The 13,625-nt window shown below is 48.4% G+C and overlaps 1 protein-coding gene across 1 annotated transcript in view; it reads right to left on the reverse strand.

Annotated features, from left to right (window-relative positions):
• Positions 1–12,788, reverse strand: part of RHBDL3 (rhomboid like 3) — a 129,537-nt gene extending 116,749 nt beyond the window's left edge. The window contains exons 1-3 of the mRNA XM_060271999.1: positions 12,194–12,788; positions 8,323–8,469; positions 2,897–2,920 (exon numbers count right to left, since the gene is read on the reverse strand). Coding sequence (XP_060127982.1) covers positions 2,897–2,920; positions 8,323–8,469; positions 12,194–12,316 — 294 coding nt within the window. The 5' untranslated portion in view covers positions 12,317–12,788. The remainder of the gene's footprint in view (positions 1–2,896; positions 2,921–8,322; positions 8,470–12,193) is intronic.
• Positions 12,789–13,625: the final 837 nt, after the last annotated feature.

Raw genomic sequence — 13,625 nt, forward strand, 5'->3', positions numbered from 1 at the left:
TCCGGCTTTGAAAACAGGGATAACACATTCATCCAAACATAGCAGTTCTGCTGAATTGTTAAAATGCAAAGCGGCTGGTTCCTCTTAGAACTTCAGACTAGGCAGCTGTAGTCTACACATCTCAGTGGGTTGAAAAAAAGGAAGGAAGGAAGGAAGGAAGGAAGGAAGGAAGGAAGGAAGGAAGGAAGGAAGGAGGAAGGAGGTGCCTTGCACATTCAGACCCCAAACTCAGTTTGCAGGTGCCTTTCCAAAAATAGCAGCATAGCTTTGACCCTCCCTGTTTTCATCATCATGATGTTTGCCTTTCTGAAACCTTAGAAAGTCAGTGCAAATCACACACTGAGCTCAATGGACCAGACTTGGTGTAGGGCAGCTTCCTCTCACTTACTGACATACTTTCCATTACCTTGGAGAAACGACCTTGCCCCAGTATACCTGAAGGAGCGTCTCCACCCCATCATTCAGCCGGGACACTGAGGTCCAGCTCCGAGGGCCCTTCTGGTGGTTCCCTCCCTGTGAGAAGTCAGGTTACAGGGAACCAGGCAGAGGGCTTTCTCAGTAGTGGCGCCCACCCTGTGGAACGCCCTGCCATCAGAAGAAAAGAAGAGGAAATTCGGAGTGGCAAAGCAAACTCATGCAGAACAACCACCTTTTCCTTCTCCCACCCCCACCCCAAATAAAACAACTGATACAGATGGGAGTAAATTCATGCCAATGTGTTACAGAATGGACTCCGGGAGCTTGTCATTAGAGTAATGCAACTACATGATCCTACCCCACCCCAGATACATTCTGCACACAATGAGGAATGTTGCTCACCCCAGATTTATGGGCTAAATATAGAGCACAGCTTACTGGGTTATAAACAGACACTCATCACCACTGGCAGGGAGCTTACTTAGGGAATGATAATAAGCCATCTCTGGGATGAGAGGCACATCTCATTGGCAAGGCAGCCCACTCAGATAGTCGCTTTGCGGTCTGACCACATACAGGAACCAAATTATTATGTTGCCTCATAAAACGCTACCTTCTTCCAGGGCCAGACAAAGTAATAACAGTTCGCTTGCCTAAAGTGGTATTTGTGCCTACACAGAAATGGGCGGGACACTTTAACAGAGTGTTGCAGGCCAAAAGCGAGCCACCAAGACAAAACTCTAGGAAAATGTCTACGTATTTTCACATGTCACTAAAACTGGAAATAAAAAGGGAAATGGAAAGAAATTGTACCTTGAAATGTTAACTTTTTTTCCACATTTGTGTTTTAGAACATGTAACTTGAAAATATCTACAAACACCATTTGAACGCTCACAAATGGCAATGGGTTTTCAGATCCACAGGTAAAATCCCATTAATTATATAAATGCAAACAAGCAAAATGCAAGTTACGGAACAAATCCTAGCCTGCCAACGTAACTGTGAACAGACTTCAGTAGATCTTTGAGACCAGCCGGCCCCCGCCTGCTTAGTTTTTCTCGGTTTTTTAATTATTGACTTTGCTATGAAAACAGCCAAAGGAAGCCTTTGCACCAGCAGGATTAAGCAAAGGGCAACATCAGCAGACATGTTAAAACCTCTGCCACAATTCAGATCTGCTGGGCCCTCTCACAGAGGTAACATCTGCATATCAGCAGTGAATGTTTGCTGTGCATGTACGGCACACTAAAATCATTGTACTACAGTATGTTTCATTTGTGCATGAATGGGGAGACCTTTTGGATTCAAGTAGCCCCTGGTTTTGCAAGGGGCAGAAGTGGAGATTCACTACTGAATCTTAATTCAGCAGTATCTGTGCTACTGCAGACAGCTGAAACAAAGAAAACATGTAAAATATCTATATCCTACCATCTTAACACTTTAGGTGTCTTTCCAACCTTGGGCCTATTGCACTAGATGACCCTCACAGTCCCTTCCAATTCAACAATTATATGATTCTTTTCAGTGATCAACTAGTTTCTTAGGCTAAATCAGTGAAGCTCTGGGGGTTAAGAAACTGACCGATATCAATATGTCCCATACATTGTTTAAACATTAGATATTAAACCTTACACAAGGTAACATTGTAACATACAAGGTATTTTCCCATAATTTGATCTGTTATTAAAATGTAAAAGTTGAAATTCAGTATCAATGTGCTCTACCTGTGAATCTGATGCAAGCATGAAGGAGCTGAACCAGCAACAGGGCTATGAAACTTCTAAAGAAAGGGGGAAACTCATCTTTAAACATATTGAGCTCCTTTCTTTTTACAGCACAGCCCTGGAAAGAAGGGTCATCCATTGGTAAAAGGTAAAGGACCCCTTGATGGTTAAGTCCAGTCAAAGGTGACTATGGGGTGCGGTGCTCATCTCACTTCAGGCCAAGGGAGACGGTGTTTGTCCACAGACAGCTTTCCGGGTCATGACTAAACTGCTTCTGGCACAATGGAACACCGTGACGGAAGCCACAGCACGCAGAAATGCAGTTTACCTTGCCACTGCAGCAATACCTATTTATCTACTTGCACTGGTGTGCTTTTGAACTGCTACCGTAGGTTGGCAGGACCTGGGACAGAGCAACAGGAGCTCACCCCGCCGTGCGGATTCGAACCGCCAACCTTCTGATGAGCAAGCCCAAGAGGCTCAGTGGTTTAGACCACAGCACCACCCATGTCCCTTTGGGTCATCCATTGATAAGGGTAAGAATTTAAAGGAAAGTGTACAAAGATACAGTACAACAGGCATCAGAACCCGAGAGTTGGGGGGTAATACTTGCCAAGCATGACTGCAACCAAATCAGTGCCACACAAACGGCACATAAGCTACATGTTACAAAAGATTCCCCCACTGAACAAACTCACGGGGTCTCCATTGTTGGTGTTAGAGCAAAAAATAATAATCTGAATTATTCACATACCTGATCAAACAGAGCTTTCCAGTGCTGAGAGAGGGAAGAGGCAATGCATAAAAGAAAGAAGAGGGGAAAAGAGGAAGAAAAGTGTAAGAGCACAGAAATGTACATCCATTTCAGAAACGTATTTTATTTTTTTAGAGAGACAGGGAATCAAATGGAGAATATAGGAAACTGAAGTCCTGGAGTCTGGTCCTGCCTTGGAGAGTGGGCTGCTCTGAAGAGTTATGACCACGCCAGAGGCACAAACCCCCTTGTCATCACAGATGTCAAATAGAGGCCGCCATTTCCTCCACACTGAACACCTCGTCACCGATATTTGGAAGTTATGTTTGATTGCACAACACTCTGTAGAGCAGCCCTCTCTGGTGCAGCTCAGATGTTGCTATACTACAACTTCCATCATCCCTAACCATTGGCCATGCTGGTTAGGGCTGATGGAAGTTGTAGCCCCCAAACATCTGGATGGTACATACATACATACATATATGCATACATAATTTTATTTATAGGCCACCTTTCCACAGTTGAAACCATGCACAAGGTGGTTTACAACATGAAGGGGAAAAATACATAACTGCGACATAACAAAAGTAGTCCTAAACCATCGTGGTCCACCCCAATCGTTCAGCCCAGGCACTGAGGTCCAGCTCCGAGGGACTTCTGGCAGTTGCCTCACTGCGAGAAGTGACGTTACAGGGAACCAGGCAGAGGGCCTTCTCGGTAGTGGCGCCCTCCCATCAGATGACAAGGAAATAAACAACTATCTGACTTTTAGAAGACATCTGAAGGCAGCCCTTTTTTGGGAAGTTTTTAAAGTTTGGTGTTTTATCATGTTTTTAATATTTTGTTGGGAGCCACCCAGAGTGGCTGGGAAAACTCAGCCAGATGGGCGGGGGTAGAAATTTATTTATTTGTTTATTTGTTTATTTATTTATTCACAACTCAACAATTTCCACATAAACCACAAGAAGATCTAAAATACAGAAGAAAAACTGCCAATATCATAATGGCTTTATACAAGTCTAATGCATCTTAAAAGCTGTGCAGAGTTCCAGCTGCCTCACCTCAAAATGGATCTTGTAGAGTCGTAGGAGGTTAGAAAAGGGGCAACAAAAATTATCAAGGGGGTGGAGCAGCTCCCCATGAGGAAAGCTTACCACATTTGGGACTTTTTAAGCTTGGTGGGGGGAGAGACAAGTGAGAGGTGGCATGACAGGAGTTTATAAAGTTATGTATAGCACGCAGAAAGTGGAAAGAGAAAAAAATTCTCTCACACACAGCACTAAAACATATAGACACCATGAACGTTGGACAAAATAAAGTGTAGCGTATCTTCGCACAGTGCATAGTTAAACTATGGCATTCGCTACCACAAGAGGCAGCGATGGCCACCAACTTGCCTTTAAAAGGAGACAAATTTGTGGATGACAAGACTGTCAACACAGGGCCGGCCCAAGACATTTTGGCACCTGAGGCAAACCACGAAGTAGTGCCGCCCCCACCCCCCAACTGGGAAAGAACGGTTAAGTGAAGATCTACATCAGGAACAAGGCCGAAATAAAGAACCACATCAAAATCAAGGGAGGGAGGAGACCAGCAGCGCCTCCTATTTGCAAGAAACTCCATAGCATTTGGAGGGGACTGCCAAGGAGATGACAGATCTCCTCACAGAATGAGGCACTCCGGGAAAGGTGGCCAAGGAATATGCCTGCACTACTGGCTAGAAAATCTTCTTTTTTACATATATATAAAAAATATGTTAAAAGTAACTTTATAAGCTTTCAAAACTCTTTAAAATTGGTTTTCTAGCCACCATGACAAAGCAGCAGCAGTACCGGCACTCTCCTAGGCCCACCTTACCCAGAATGCCTTGCTCTGAGGAAGGAGCCACACTTCTCATATGGATGCGCACCTGAAAGACCAAGGAACAAGCGCAGGTGGATGGGAAGTCATAACTAAGTGCAATTTATGACATTGCATCACACGGCATGTCTGTTAGGGCATAAGCCTTGGTTTGCAGTTTCTTGGCTTGGTTGAGCCTGAGTCGATAAGGAGTGTGGTAGAGTCTCCTTCTTTGGAGGTCTTTAAGCGGAGGCTTGACAGCCATCTGTCAGGAATGCTTTGGTGGCGTTTCCTGCTTGGCAGGAGGTTGGACTGGATGGCCCTTGTGGTCTCTTCCAACTCTATGATTCTAAACTAGCAGTTTTTTTTAAAAAAAAAAACCCACTGTACATTATAAAGACCACCAGGCCGTGGACTCCTGACAACCTCCGGTTAGAGCAGATTGCATAACACCAGCCAATCAAACCTAAAAATGCATGGCAGGTTCACCTCGGCAAACTGTTCTATTAAAGAGCTCAGCTTTTGTGCGCTAACTCCCTGGATTCCCACAGAAACAATCGAGCTCTTGCCTGAGTGAATATTCCTTTATATAAAAACTCCCACTTGTCACAGCAAATCTGCCTAGTGATTCAGAGTTAACATTCGATCAACGCTTTTGTTTAATGCAACTCCAGATGCCACCAGACAGTGATGCCATAGCCCTGGCAGCCGAGCCTTCCTTTGCAGCGGGGTGCTCTGGTTTCCCTCTTGGTGTGTATGTGCTGCCGCCCACTGCTGCTACAAGATACACATCTCTTCAGTTAGACCTCAATGGTATGAACCTGATTTGGCAAATCATACAAGCGCCTTTTGCAGCTGTTAAACTCTTGTAAGTCACCTTCAACCCAAGACACCCAACCAGCAATGTGGGACCCAATCTAATGTTAATGTCTGCCTATGACCCTCCTTCTCCTTTTCCCCCTAGAATGAACAGGTGCCAAGGGAAACGGGGCTCTTGCACCACCCACAGCTGAAGAGGGGATTTCCACAGGTACAGATTGCTAATCAGAAGAGGCAGGGCAAGCGGGGGTGGGGGGAGGAATGCACCTGCCAGAACCCACCCTGCTGTTTTTAAAACTGAACAGCCACCTAAGATTCAGGGACGACCCACAAGCTGAAGATCAACAAGTGTATTCAACCAGCCTCTGCTGCTGTGGGCCTTGAGCAGATGTTAGATCTGCAGATATTAGCGAGAGGGGGGGGGATGTGCATCCACATGCTGCGAAACAACAACAATCTTCACATGTTGATTTCTGCAGATAAAGCTGCTGTTACAAGGGACAACAGCAGATCTGGCGAATTCCTCGTGGTCAGTTGGCAACCCTAATGGTGAGTGTTTTGTAGAACCAGCCCAGTTCATAACTTAATTCTATAATCAGCTGTAGAGTCCCTTGCTTTTAATAGTTTCACAGAAGAAGAGAGACACATACCCACCTATGCTGGCCCAAGAAGGAGTTAAAAACAAGATCTAAGGCATTTTAAATGCTAGACTTTTGGGGGGGGGGCTATAATTATGGAGGTTTAAAAGCCTGTTTGCTTCTGAAAGAGCGGTTCCGGTCTCTTGTGTAATATTAAATGTGGCTTCTCTTCTCTAATTACATGTATTGTTAAACATAGCTTTCCCAGGTAATAATATCAGGTTTATTATTACTCCCTGGGAAAGAAATCCAGCAAGACGAATGTATTTAAATATTAAGAAGGGGGTTACAAGCACTAAGGAATCTGATACTTCCCCCTGTGGTCTGGTACAAAGGCTCCTTTCCCCAATCAGCACATTCTCTTTTAAGTTTGGATTCTGGGCTCCACATGGATCTCACCCTGCAGAGAGAGAGAGATGCAACTGGAAGAGCTTACAACCAGCGCCCAAGCATAGCTGTCAACTTTCGGATTTGAAAATAAGGGATCAGCAGCCTCACCTGTCCCAGGGACAGTCATAGGCAACCTTGGCTCTCCAGATGTTTTGGAACTGCAACTCCCATGATCCCTGACCACTGGCCCTGTTAGCTAGGCATCATGGGAGTTGTAGTTCCAAAACATCTGGAGAGCCAAGGTTGCCTATGCCTGGTCTACGGTATATCTAACAATCCAGGATAGCAGCGGGAAACGGCGCTGGAATAAGGGAATTTCCAGCAAAAAAAGATAAGGTTGACAGCTGTGGCTTGGAATAAGGGAGTTCCCCACAAAAAAAAGGGAGGGTTGACAGCTATGCGCCCAAGCCGTTTTTCTCTGGGCTCAGCACAAAACTTGCCCCACATGCCTGTTGACCCTTCCCCAAAGTCCTTGTCCTTTTTCAAAAAATGGGAGGGGGTTGGGGTTCTTCAGGTGCTTTGGTTCCCTCTTTCTCCTGCTTAGTTTTGGTTTTATAGCCAGAAATGCAGGGACAGCCTTTTAATGAGGCAAGAGGAAGCAGTCTGTTTCAGCAGCAAGAGCCACAGGGGGGGGGCGGGGCGGGAAGGGCATGATCAAACCCTCAATGCACTGCCGTCTGCTGCTGCGGCTGCAAGAGAACAAGTGATAGCAGTTTCTGGGTATCAGAAGCCACAGCAGCTTCTCCTCGCTTCTTCCACCACCAGAGAAGCGGGAGCTTTCGGCAAGATCTTTCCAGAACCCAGAAGCCGCCGCCGCCACCACAGCTGCACTTGGGCAGTGGCGCTTCAGGCGATGAAACGGGATGGGCAGCCCCTGCAGAAATGGCGCTACAGCATTAAGCATACCTTGCATCGTCGTCCCACCACCAATCTCCAGGCTCTGAGCTTTCTTCCCCATGGGTTTCCCCTCTCCCAGTGCCTCCCACCACTCCTCGGCATCCAGCCATGACACACCAAGGGCGTTCATGTTGGCGCACTAGTAACTAGTGTGCTAGTGGAGGAAGAAGGGGCATTATCCTAACACAGCTCCTCCCACTCCCACCCACTCTAGACTGCTCATTGGTTCCTTCTTGCCTTGCCTGGTTATATATACTTCCAGGTCAGACCTGAATCCTTACATGAGCAACAGCCAAGCATCACCTCTGCTTTGGTTTTGATCCCACCTGCCTCCTCCCTCCACGCTTTCCTCCTCCCAATCTGCCAGCATGCCCTTCAGCACCCTCATTCTAGCTCGGCTTCCCCTCCCTTCAAATGACACGCCATTGATATTTGCCTCTGGAGGTTCTCCTCCTGTTGACGTTCTCCAGAACTTAGTGCAACTTTGGTCCTAGTCCTGCCGGCACTCACGCTTCATGTCTCTGTGCTGACACCCATCCACAAAGGAGTACAGGTGTAAGCCTACCCAATGGGTTCGCCCCATGCGGAAGGTGCCCAGGAGCTACGAGATACCATTGACATTGACTGCCACCCGTCTACTCACGATGAAACTGCCCGACAGGCGAATGGGGGCCACATCGTGCCGTGACAGGATCTTGCCGCAGCCTTTCCCCCTTGCCTCCCCAACAACTCCACATCTCACCAGACAAGTCAATATGTCACTCGGCATGAGAAAACACACATCGGTATCGTCGCTACATTTGGAAGCACTACTTTGCTCCGAGCTACGTCCTCTGCACGTACCTTTCTCACATGCTTCTGCCCTCTGATTGAGTCACACTGTGTCCTGGACAGCAAAGGTTGATCTGTGGGGGGTTGGTGGCTTGGCAGCTTTGCCTTTGGGCAGCAGGTTGGAGTAGATGGACTTTGGTTCCTTCCAACTCTATGGTTCTATAAAGCAGGAAGTAATGGGACGCATGGATAGGAAGTCGGCAAGAAACAGCAAGTGGATTTGTCTACCCTACTCTTTGGCACTCTTGCCTCAAGCTCGCTAAAAACACTAACAGAAGATACCAACAAGTTGCACATTTATTTTATTTAAAAAGTAGGAGTCAGCTACTCACTGGGTTTATGCACGACCACTGTAACACAACGCACAAACAATCAAGGCAGGGATTGCAAGAACAGATTTCTTTTCTCGCAAGGTGCGAGAGTAGAAATTTCACACGTAGGAGCAGGAGGAGGAGAAAGTATCCCAGAGTTTCAGGGGTGGAGGACGTTTCTCACATTACTACTTTATGTATTTAGTGCATTGATGGGGAACCTGTTGCCCTTCATTTGCTGTTGGACCCTAACACCCATCAGCTCCAAACACCACAGCCAGAGATGATGTGAGCTGTTGTCCAGCAATATATGGAGGGACAGAGGTTGTCCATCCCTGATTCAGGGACCAAGGAACAAATGGACAGCACAGGAAGTTGTCATACGTACTAGTCATGGCCTTCCTGGTGGCAAGTCTCACCTGATGCAATGAGAGCCATCATTTCCATTCAGCACAGGATTAGGAAAGATGGAATGGATTCAGATTTCAGTGTCAGATCCGCAGGGGTCACAAAAGATTTGTGTGTGTGTTTGGCATTGCATGAGAATTCTCAGAGGACATCTACGCTACTGTCTTAGCTGTACTGCACCAATGGCTACAAACTTCGTAACAGCCACAGCTCCTGACCAAGGGACTCTGGGAACTGTAGTTCTATAAGATAGCTGCAGACCTTTCACAAAGAACTGGCTCAACTACAATTCCCAAGGTTTTTAGGAGATGCCACAAGAGTTGCCCTACTTCTGTGAGCGACTCAAACCAGTTATGCAAGTCTGAAACTAAGGCTGAGTACTGAACTTGCCAGTGGATAACCCCAATGAACTCAATGGGACTTGCATCTTAGAAGACAGCTCTGGACTGGCTGCACATTGCAGAGAAAGATAGTGGCGACCAAGCTGTTCTTTCAGCCATTACTGGTCTCCTCAATAGGAACTCCTGATAAGTTTTTGAAAGAACACCTGGAACATAGGGCTAGTGGAAGGATGGGGAACCTGTGTAGATCACCAAAGGCTGTTGGACTCCCAACTCCCATTAGGCCCAGCCAGCATGCCCAATGCTCAAAGACAATGGGACTTGCATCTGGAGGGCAACAGGCTCCTCATCCCTGGACTAAATGGTCCTCAGCTGCATTCCAGCCCCTCTAATTCTGCCAGGAAAGTTGCTAGGGAATATGGAGGTTTCTGCCTGCTAATAACCACTAGAAACATTCTGAATTATGGCGAGGGCTCTCCTGTGCTTTATTCAAGCACCAGCAGCTTGAATACGTGGGTTGCTTTTGCACCAGGAAATCTTCAGAGGGGAAACAAATACAATCAAATAATAGGATGAATTAGAAAACCAACAGGAGGAAATCGCTCTCGGGGAATCGCTCACTGTCACAGGACTATTTGCTCTAAAAGTGCTTAGATAGCAGAATGTGCCAGCCCAGAGACCCAAGCACTCTGGTTGCCATTCAGTGATTAATCTTGCAGCAGTTGCGGGTTAAGAGCAATATAAAGCACCCCTAAATCTTCCGCCAACCGTCAGCTGGAGATGAAATGGGGGGGGAAGATGCATTCTCAGGGAAATACTTGGTAACTAATAAGGTTCACTGTTTAAGAATCTTTAGAGATTAAGGCTTACAACTAAGTTAGGCTGCTTAGGAAGGCTGGAGGTTCACATTGAAAGTACTGAGTACACACTTAATGAAAATGAAAGTACATGTGTGGTCACATCCCAAACCGGCTGTGGGATTCAGAGCAAAATGTGCTTTGCTGCAAAATCGCCTCAAACGACTAGGAAGAAGAGTAATTTCTTTGAAATCTCATTGCATTTATTTTCTTATCCCCCCAAGATGATATTAGTGCCAGTAATGATTTCTGAATGACTGAAGGTTCCACATGTGGGGAGGGATGACAACAAACCAATATGAAAAGCTTGCAGCAAACAGTAAAGCATTGCATGGGAAGAGCGTGAGGGATCCGCTGAGCACACAGCGTTTGTTCAAATGTACACTAAAGCTCTTGCAGATGACATTGTGCATTAGCACAAATTACTCACCACATGTCCACAGCTACATCTGGACATGGCTGGCAGGTTGGGGGCACTTATGTACCACTGCATTATTCAGCAGGAAGTCATGATTTGACAGCAGGAAGGAGGCAGTAATAGCAAGGAGGGGGCAGATCTACACCATGCATATAATAAAGCATATTCAGTGCACATTTAATGCACATGACTTCCCCCCAAAGAACCCTGGGAAGTGCAGTTTCTCCTTCACAGAGTTACCATTTCCAGCATCGTTAACAAACTACATTTGCCTTAATTTTGGAGGGAAGTCATGTGCTTTAAATAGACATTAAAGGTAAAGGTAAAGGGACCCCTGACCATTAGGTCCAGTTGTGACCGACTCTGGGGTTGCGCGCTCATCCCGCATTATTGGCCGAGGGAGCCGGCGTATAGCTTCCAGGTCATGTGGCCAGCATGACAAAGCCGCTTCTGGCAAACCAGAGCAGCACATGGAAACGCCGTTTACCTTCCCGCTGTAGCGGTCCCTATTTATCTACTTGCATTTTGACGTGCTTTCAAACTGCTAGGTTGGCAGGAGCTGGGACCGAGCAACGGGAGCTCACCCCGTCACAGGGATTCGAACCGCCGACCTTCTGATCAGCAAGCCCTAGGCTCAGTGGTTTAACCACAGCGCCACCATTGAATATGCTTTAAACGATGGTGTGGATCTGCCCTAGGAGTAACCATCCAGCACCAAAGTAAGGGTGAGCAACATGTGGGTTTCTTTTCTTTTCATTGTCTCTGTGAGATACCCCTGATTATTTTGCATCTGTATCAAACCATTCCTCCAAGCAACTCGGGGGAACTATCCCATTTTATTCTCACACCAACCCTGCAAGGTAGGGTTGGTCACCCGCCCAAGGTTATCCAATGTGCTTTGTAGCAGCTGCCTATTGAAATCACAGCAGGGTTAATATTCCTTTGCCTTCATGGCACATTTTCATTCGGTTTCTCACCCAGGGCAACAACAGCTCCTGGCAGGAGCTCATCCCGTTTGCAGAGCAGTTTGGGGTGTATCGCCAACCCGTTACCCCTTTCTATGCTGGTGCAAACTAACACACAACATTTTGCGGAAAGGGAGAAAATGCTTTTAATTTGGTCCAAGAAAAAAACTTGCTGTGCTGTCTGCTTTGTGGGGGTGGGATGTGGAATGATTACGACACCTATACATACAGCTATCTGTATAGGAGTACATATAATATGCAGAATCACACTGAGCTCACCCACTGGTTAAAAAGGAAATCTATTCAGGCTCCATCCTATGCACACCTACCTAGAAGTAACCCCCACTCAAGTGAGAGGGGCTTACTCCTGTGTAAACAGGCCCAGGATCTTGCTGCAGAGGGGCCACTTTGGGAACCCCAATGGGGGGAAACCTCATTTTCTTCCCACTTTCTCTTCCTAGAAAGAATCAAACTTCCCCTCCCTTTAATTCCAAAGTTTATTTTTAAATAGCTTGATCCGATTAAAGTCAACTGGGAACGGAGGGGGAGCGGGGAGGGGAGAGAGACATCAAATGAAACTCACGTCCTCCGTAGCCATAGGCAGGACATCCTCGGATTCCAGGACCTCGATCGCTTCTGCTTCTGAGCAGGCGGCCACCGCGGGAGAAGGGTTTGCACGGCTTGGCTCCGGCAACCTGTCTCCCATGCTTGGAAGTAGCCAACTCCCCGGTCGACCCCCCCGATCTGCCCCCCTCTCTCTGCCCTTCCTCTCAGTCGCTCCTCTTTCGGCGAGGGGAGGGGGGCTGGAGGAAGCAAAGCAACCTCGGAGGTGTTTGGCAAACTTTCAAAGCCGCCTATGCAGCCTGGCCCCTTCCTCTTCCATGCTGGCTCCTGCAGCCAGAGACCGGGTGGGTGTCGTTGCGTGGGTAGAATTCCCCCCCCCCCTTAAGGGAAATATCCCTCGAGAGACGAGAGGCGTCCTCCAGCTGGCATGCTGGTGCTGATGTGGCTTCGATCCAACTGCACAGGCCAAGGGAGTGGGGGAGCCGGACCTTTGGAAACCTTTTAGGCGCGCGCCCTAAACTTGGCCAAACTTTTGCGCCTCCTGCCCTGCTAGTCCACGCGAGGTGAGCGCTCACCCGCGAGCCCTCCCGGTTACTCTTCCTCAGCCCCTTTTCGTCATTGAGCTCCGGCTGCTGCCGCCGCCGCCTTAGTCCCACTAGGAGCCGCGCCGCGCCACGCGGGGAGGCGCCTGCCCTTCTTCTGTGGCAACGTCGCAGACATCGCGCTCATCCCGCGGATGGAGGAGAGGTGCCTCCTCCTTGTCATGGAAGTGGGGGGCTTCCCTGCTGCTGCTTCCTCATGAGGCCGGAGGAAACCCTCTCCCGGCTTGCAAATCCTGCGGGATTAAAACCATCGAGCACCAAAGGGTTTCATGCGTGGTGGTGGTGGGTTTTTTTGTTGGGGGGCGATGCTTGCAGGAGCAAGAAAAGTCGCGATCCAGCGGCAGGTCGGTGGAGCTTGCCTGGCACCAGAGCGGCCCGAGGATTCCCCCTCGCGTTGCAAGCCCAGATGAGCCTGCAAAGGGAGGAAAAGCGGGGGAAGCTGGCGCGCCGCAGGACCACAACTTCGCGGGAAAGCTCTGCGGCCGAAACGCGTGGGGAACGCGCCACGACGGCGCCGACCGCTTAGGGGTAGTAGGAGCCCGCGTCCACGCGCCCTGGGCCAGCCGCTTCGTCACGCCCGCGTCGTCTTGGCGCTTTCCGAAGAGACGGCGAGGGCGCGCGTGCTGCGAAGAAGAACGCCTTCTTCTTCCCCTCGGGTGACCTTGCCAAGGGAGGTCGCCTTAGGACGATTCTCGCCAAGCCCAGGATCGCCCACCTTCGGCAAGCCGCCAGACCCCTCTTCGTGGGACGGTGGCGCAGAAGAAGCGTCGCTGCTCGGCGTTGTCGGCGTCTCCAGCGCGGTTTACTCAGGAGCTGGTGACTGGGAAGCCAACTCAGTGGATCCAGCGG

Source organism: Zootoca vivipara, chromosome 2 (assembly GCF_963506605.1).
Source record: "Zootoca vivipara chromosome 2, rZooViv1.1, whole genome shotgun sequence".
Classification (NCBI taxonomy): Eukaryota; Metazoa; Chordata; class Lepidosauria; order Squamata; family Lacertidae; genus Zootoca; species Zootoca vivipara.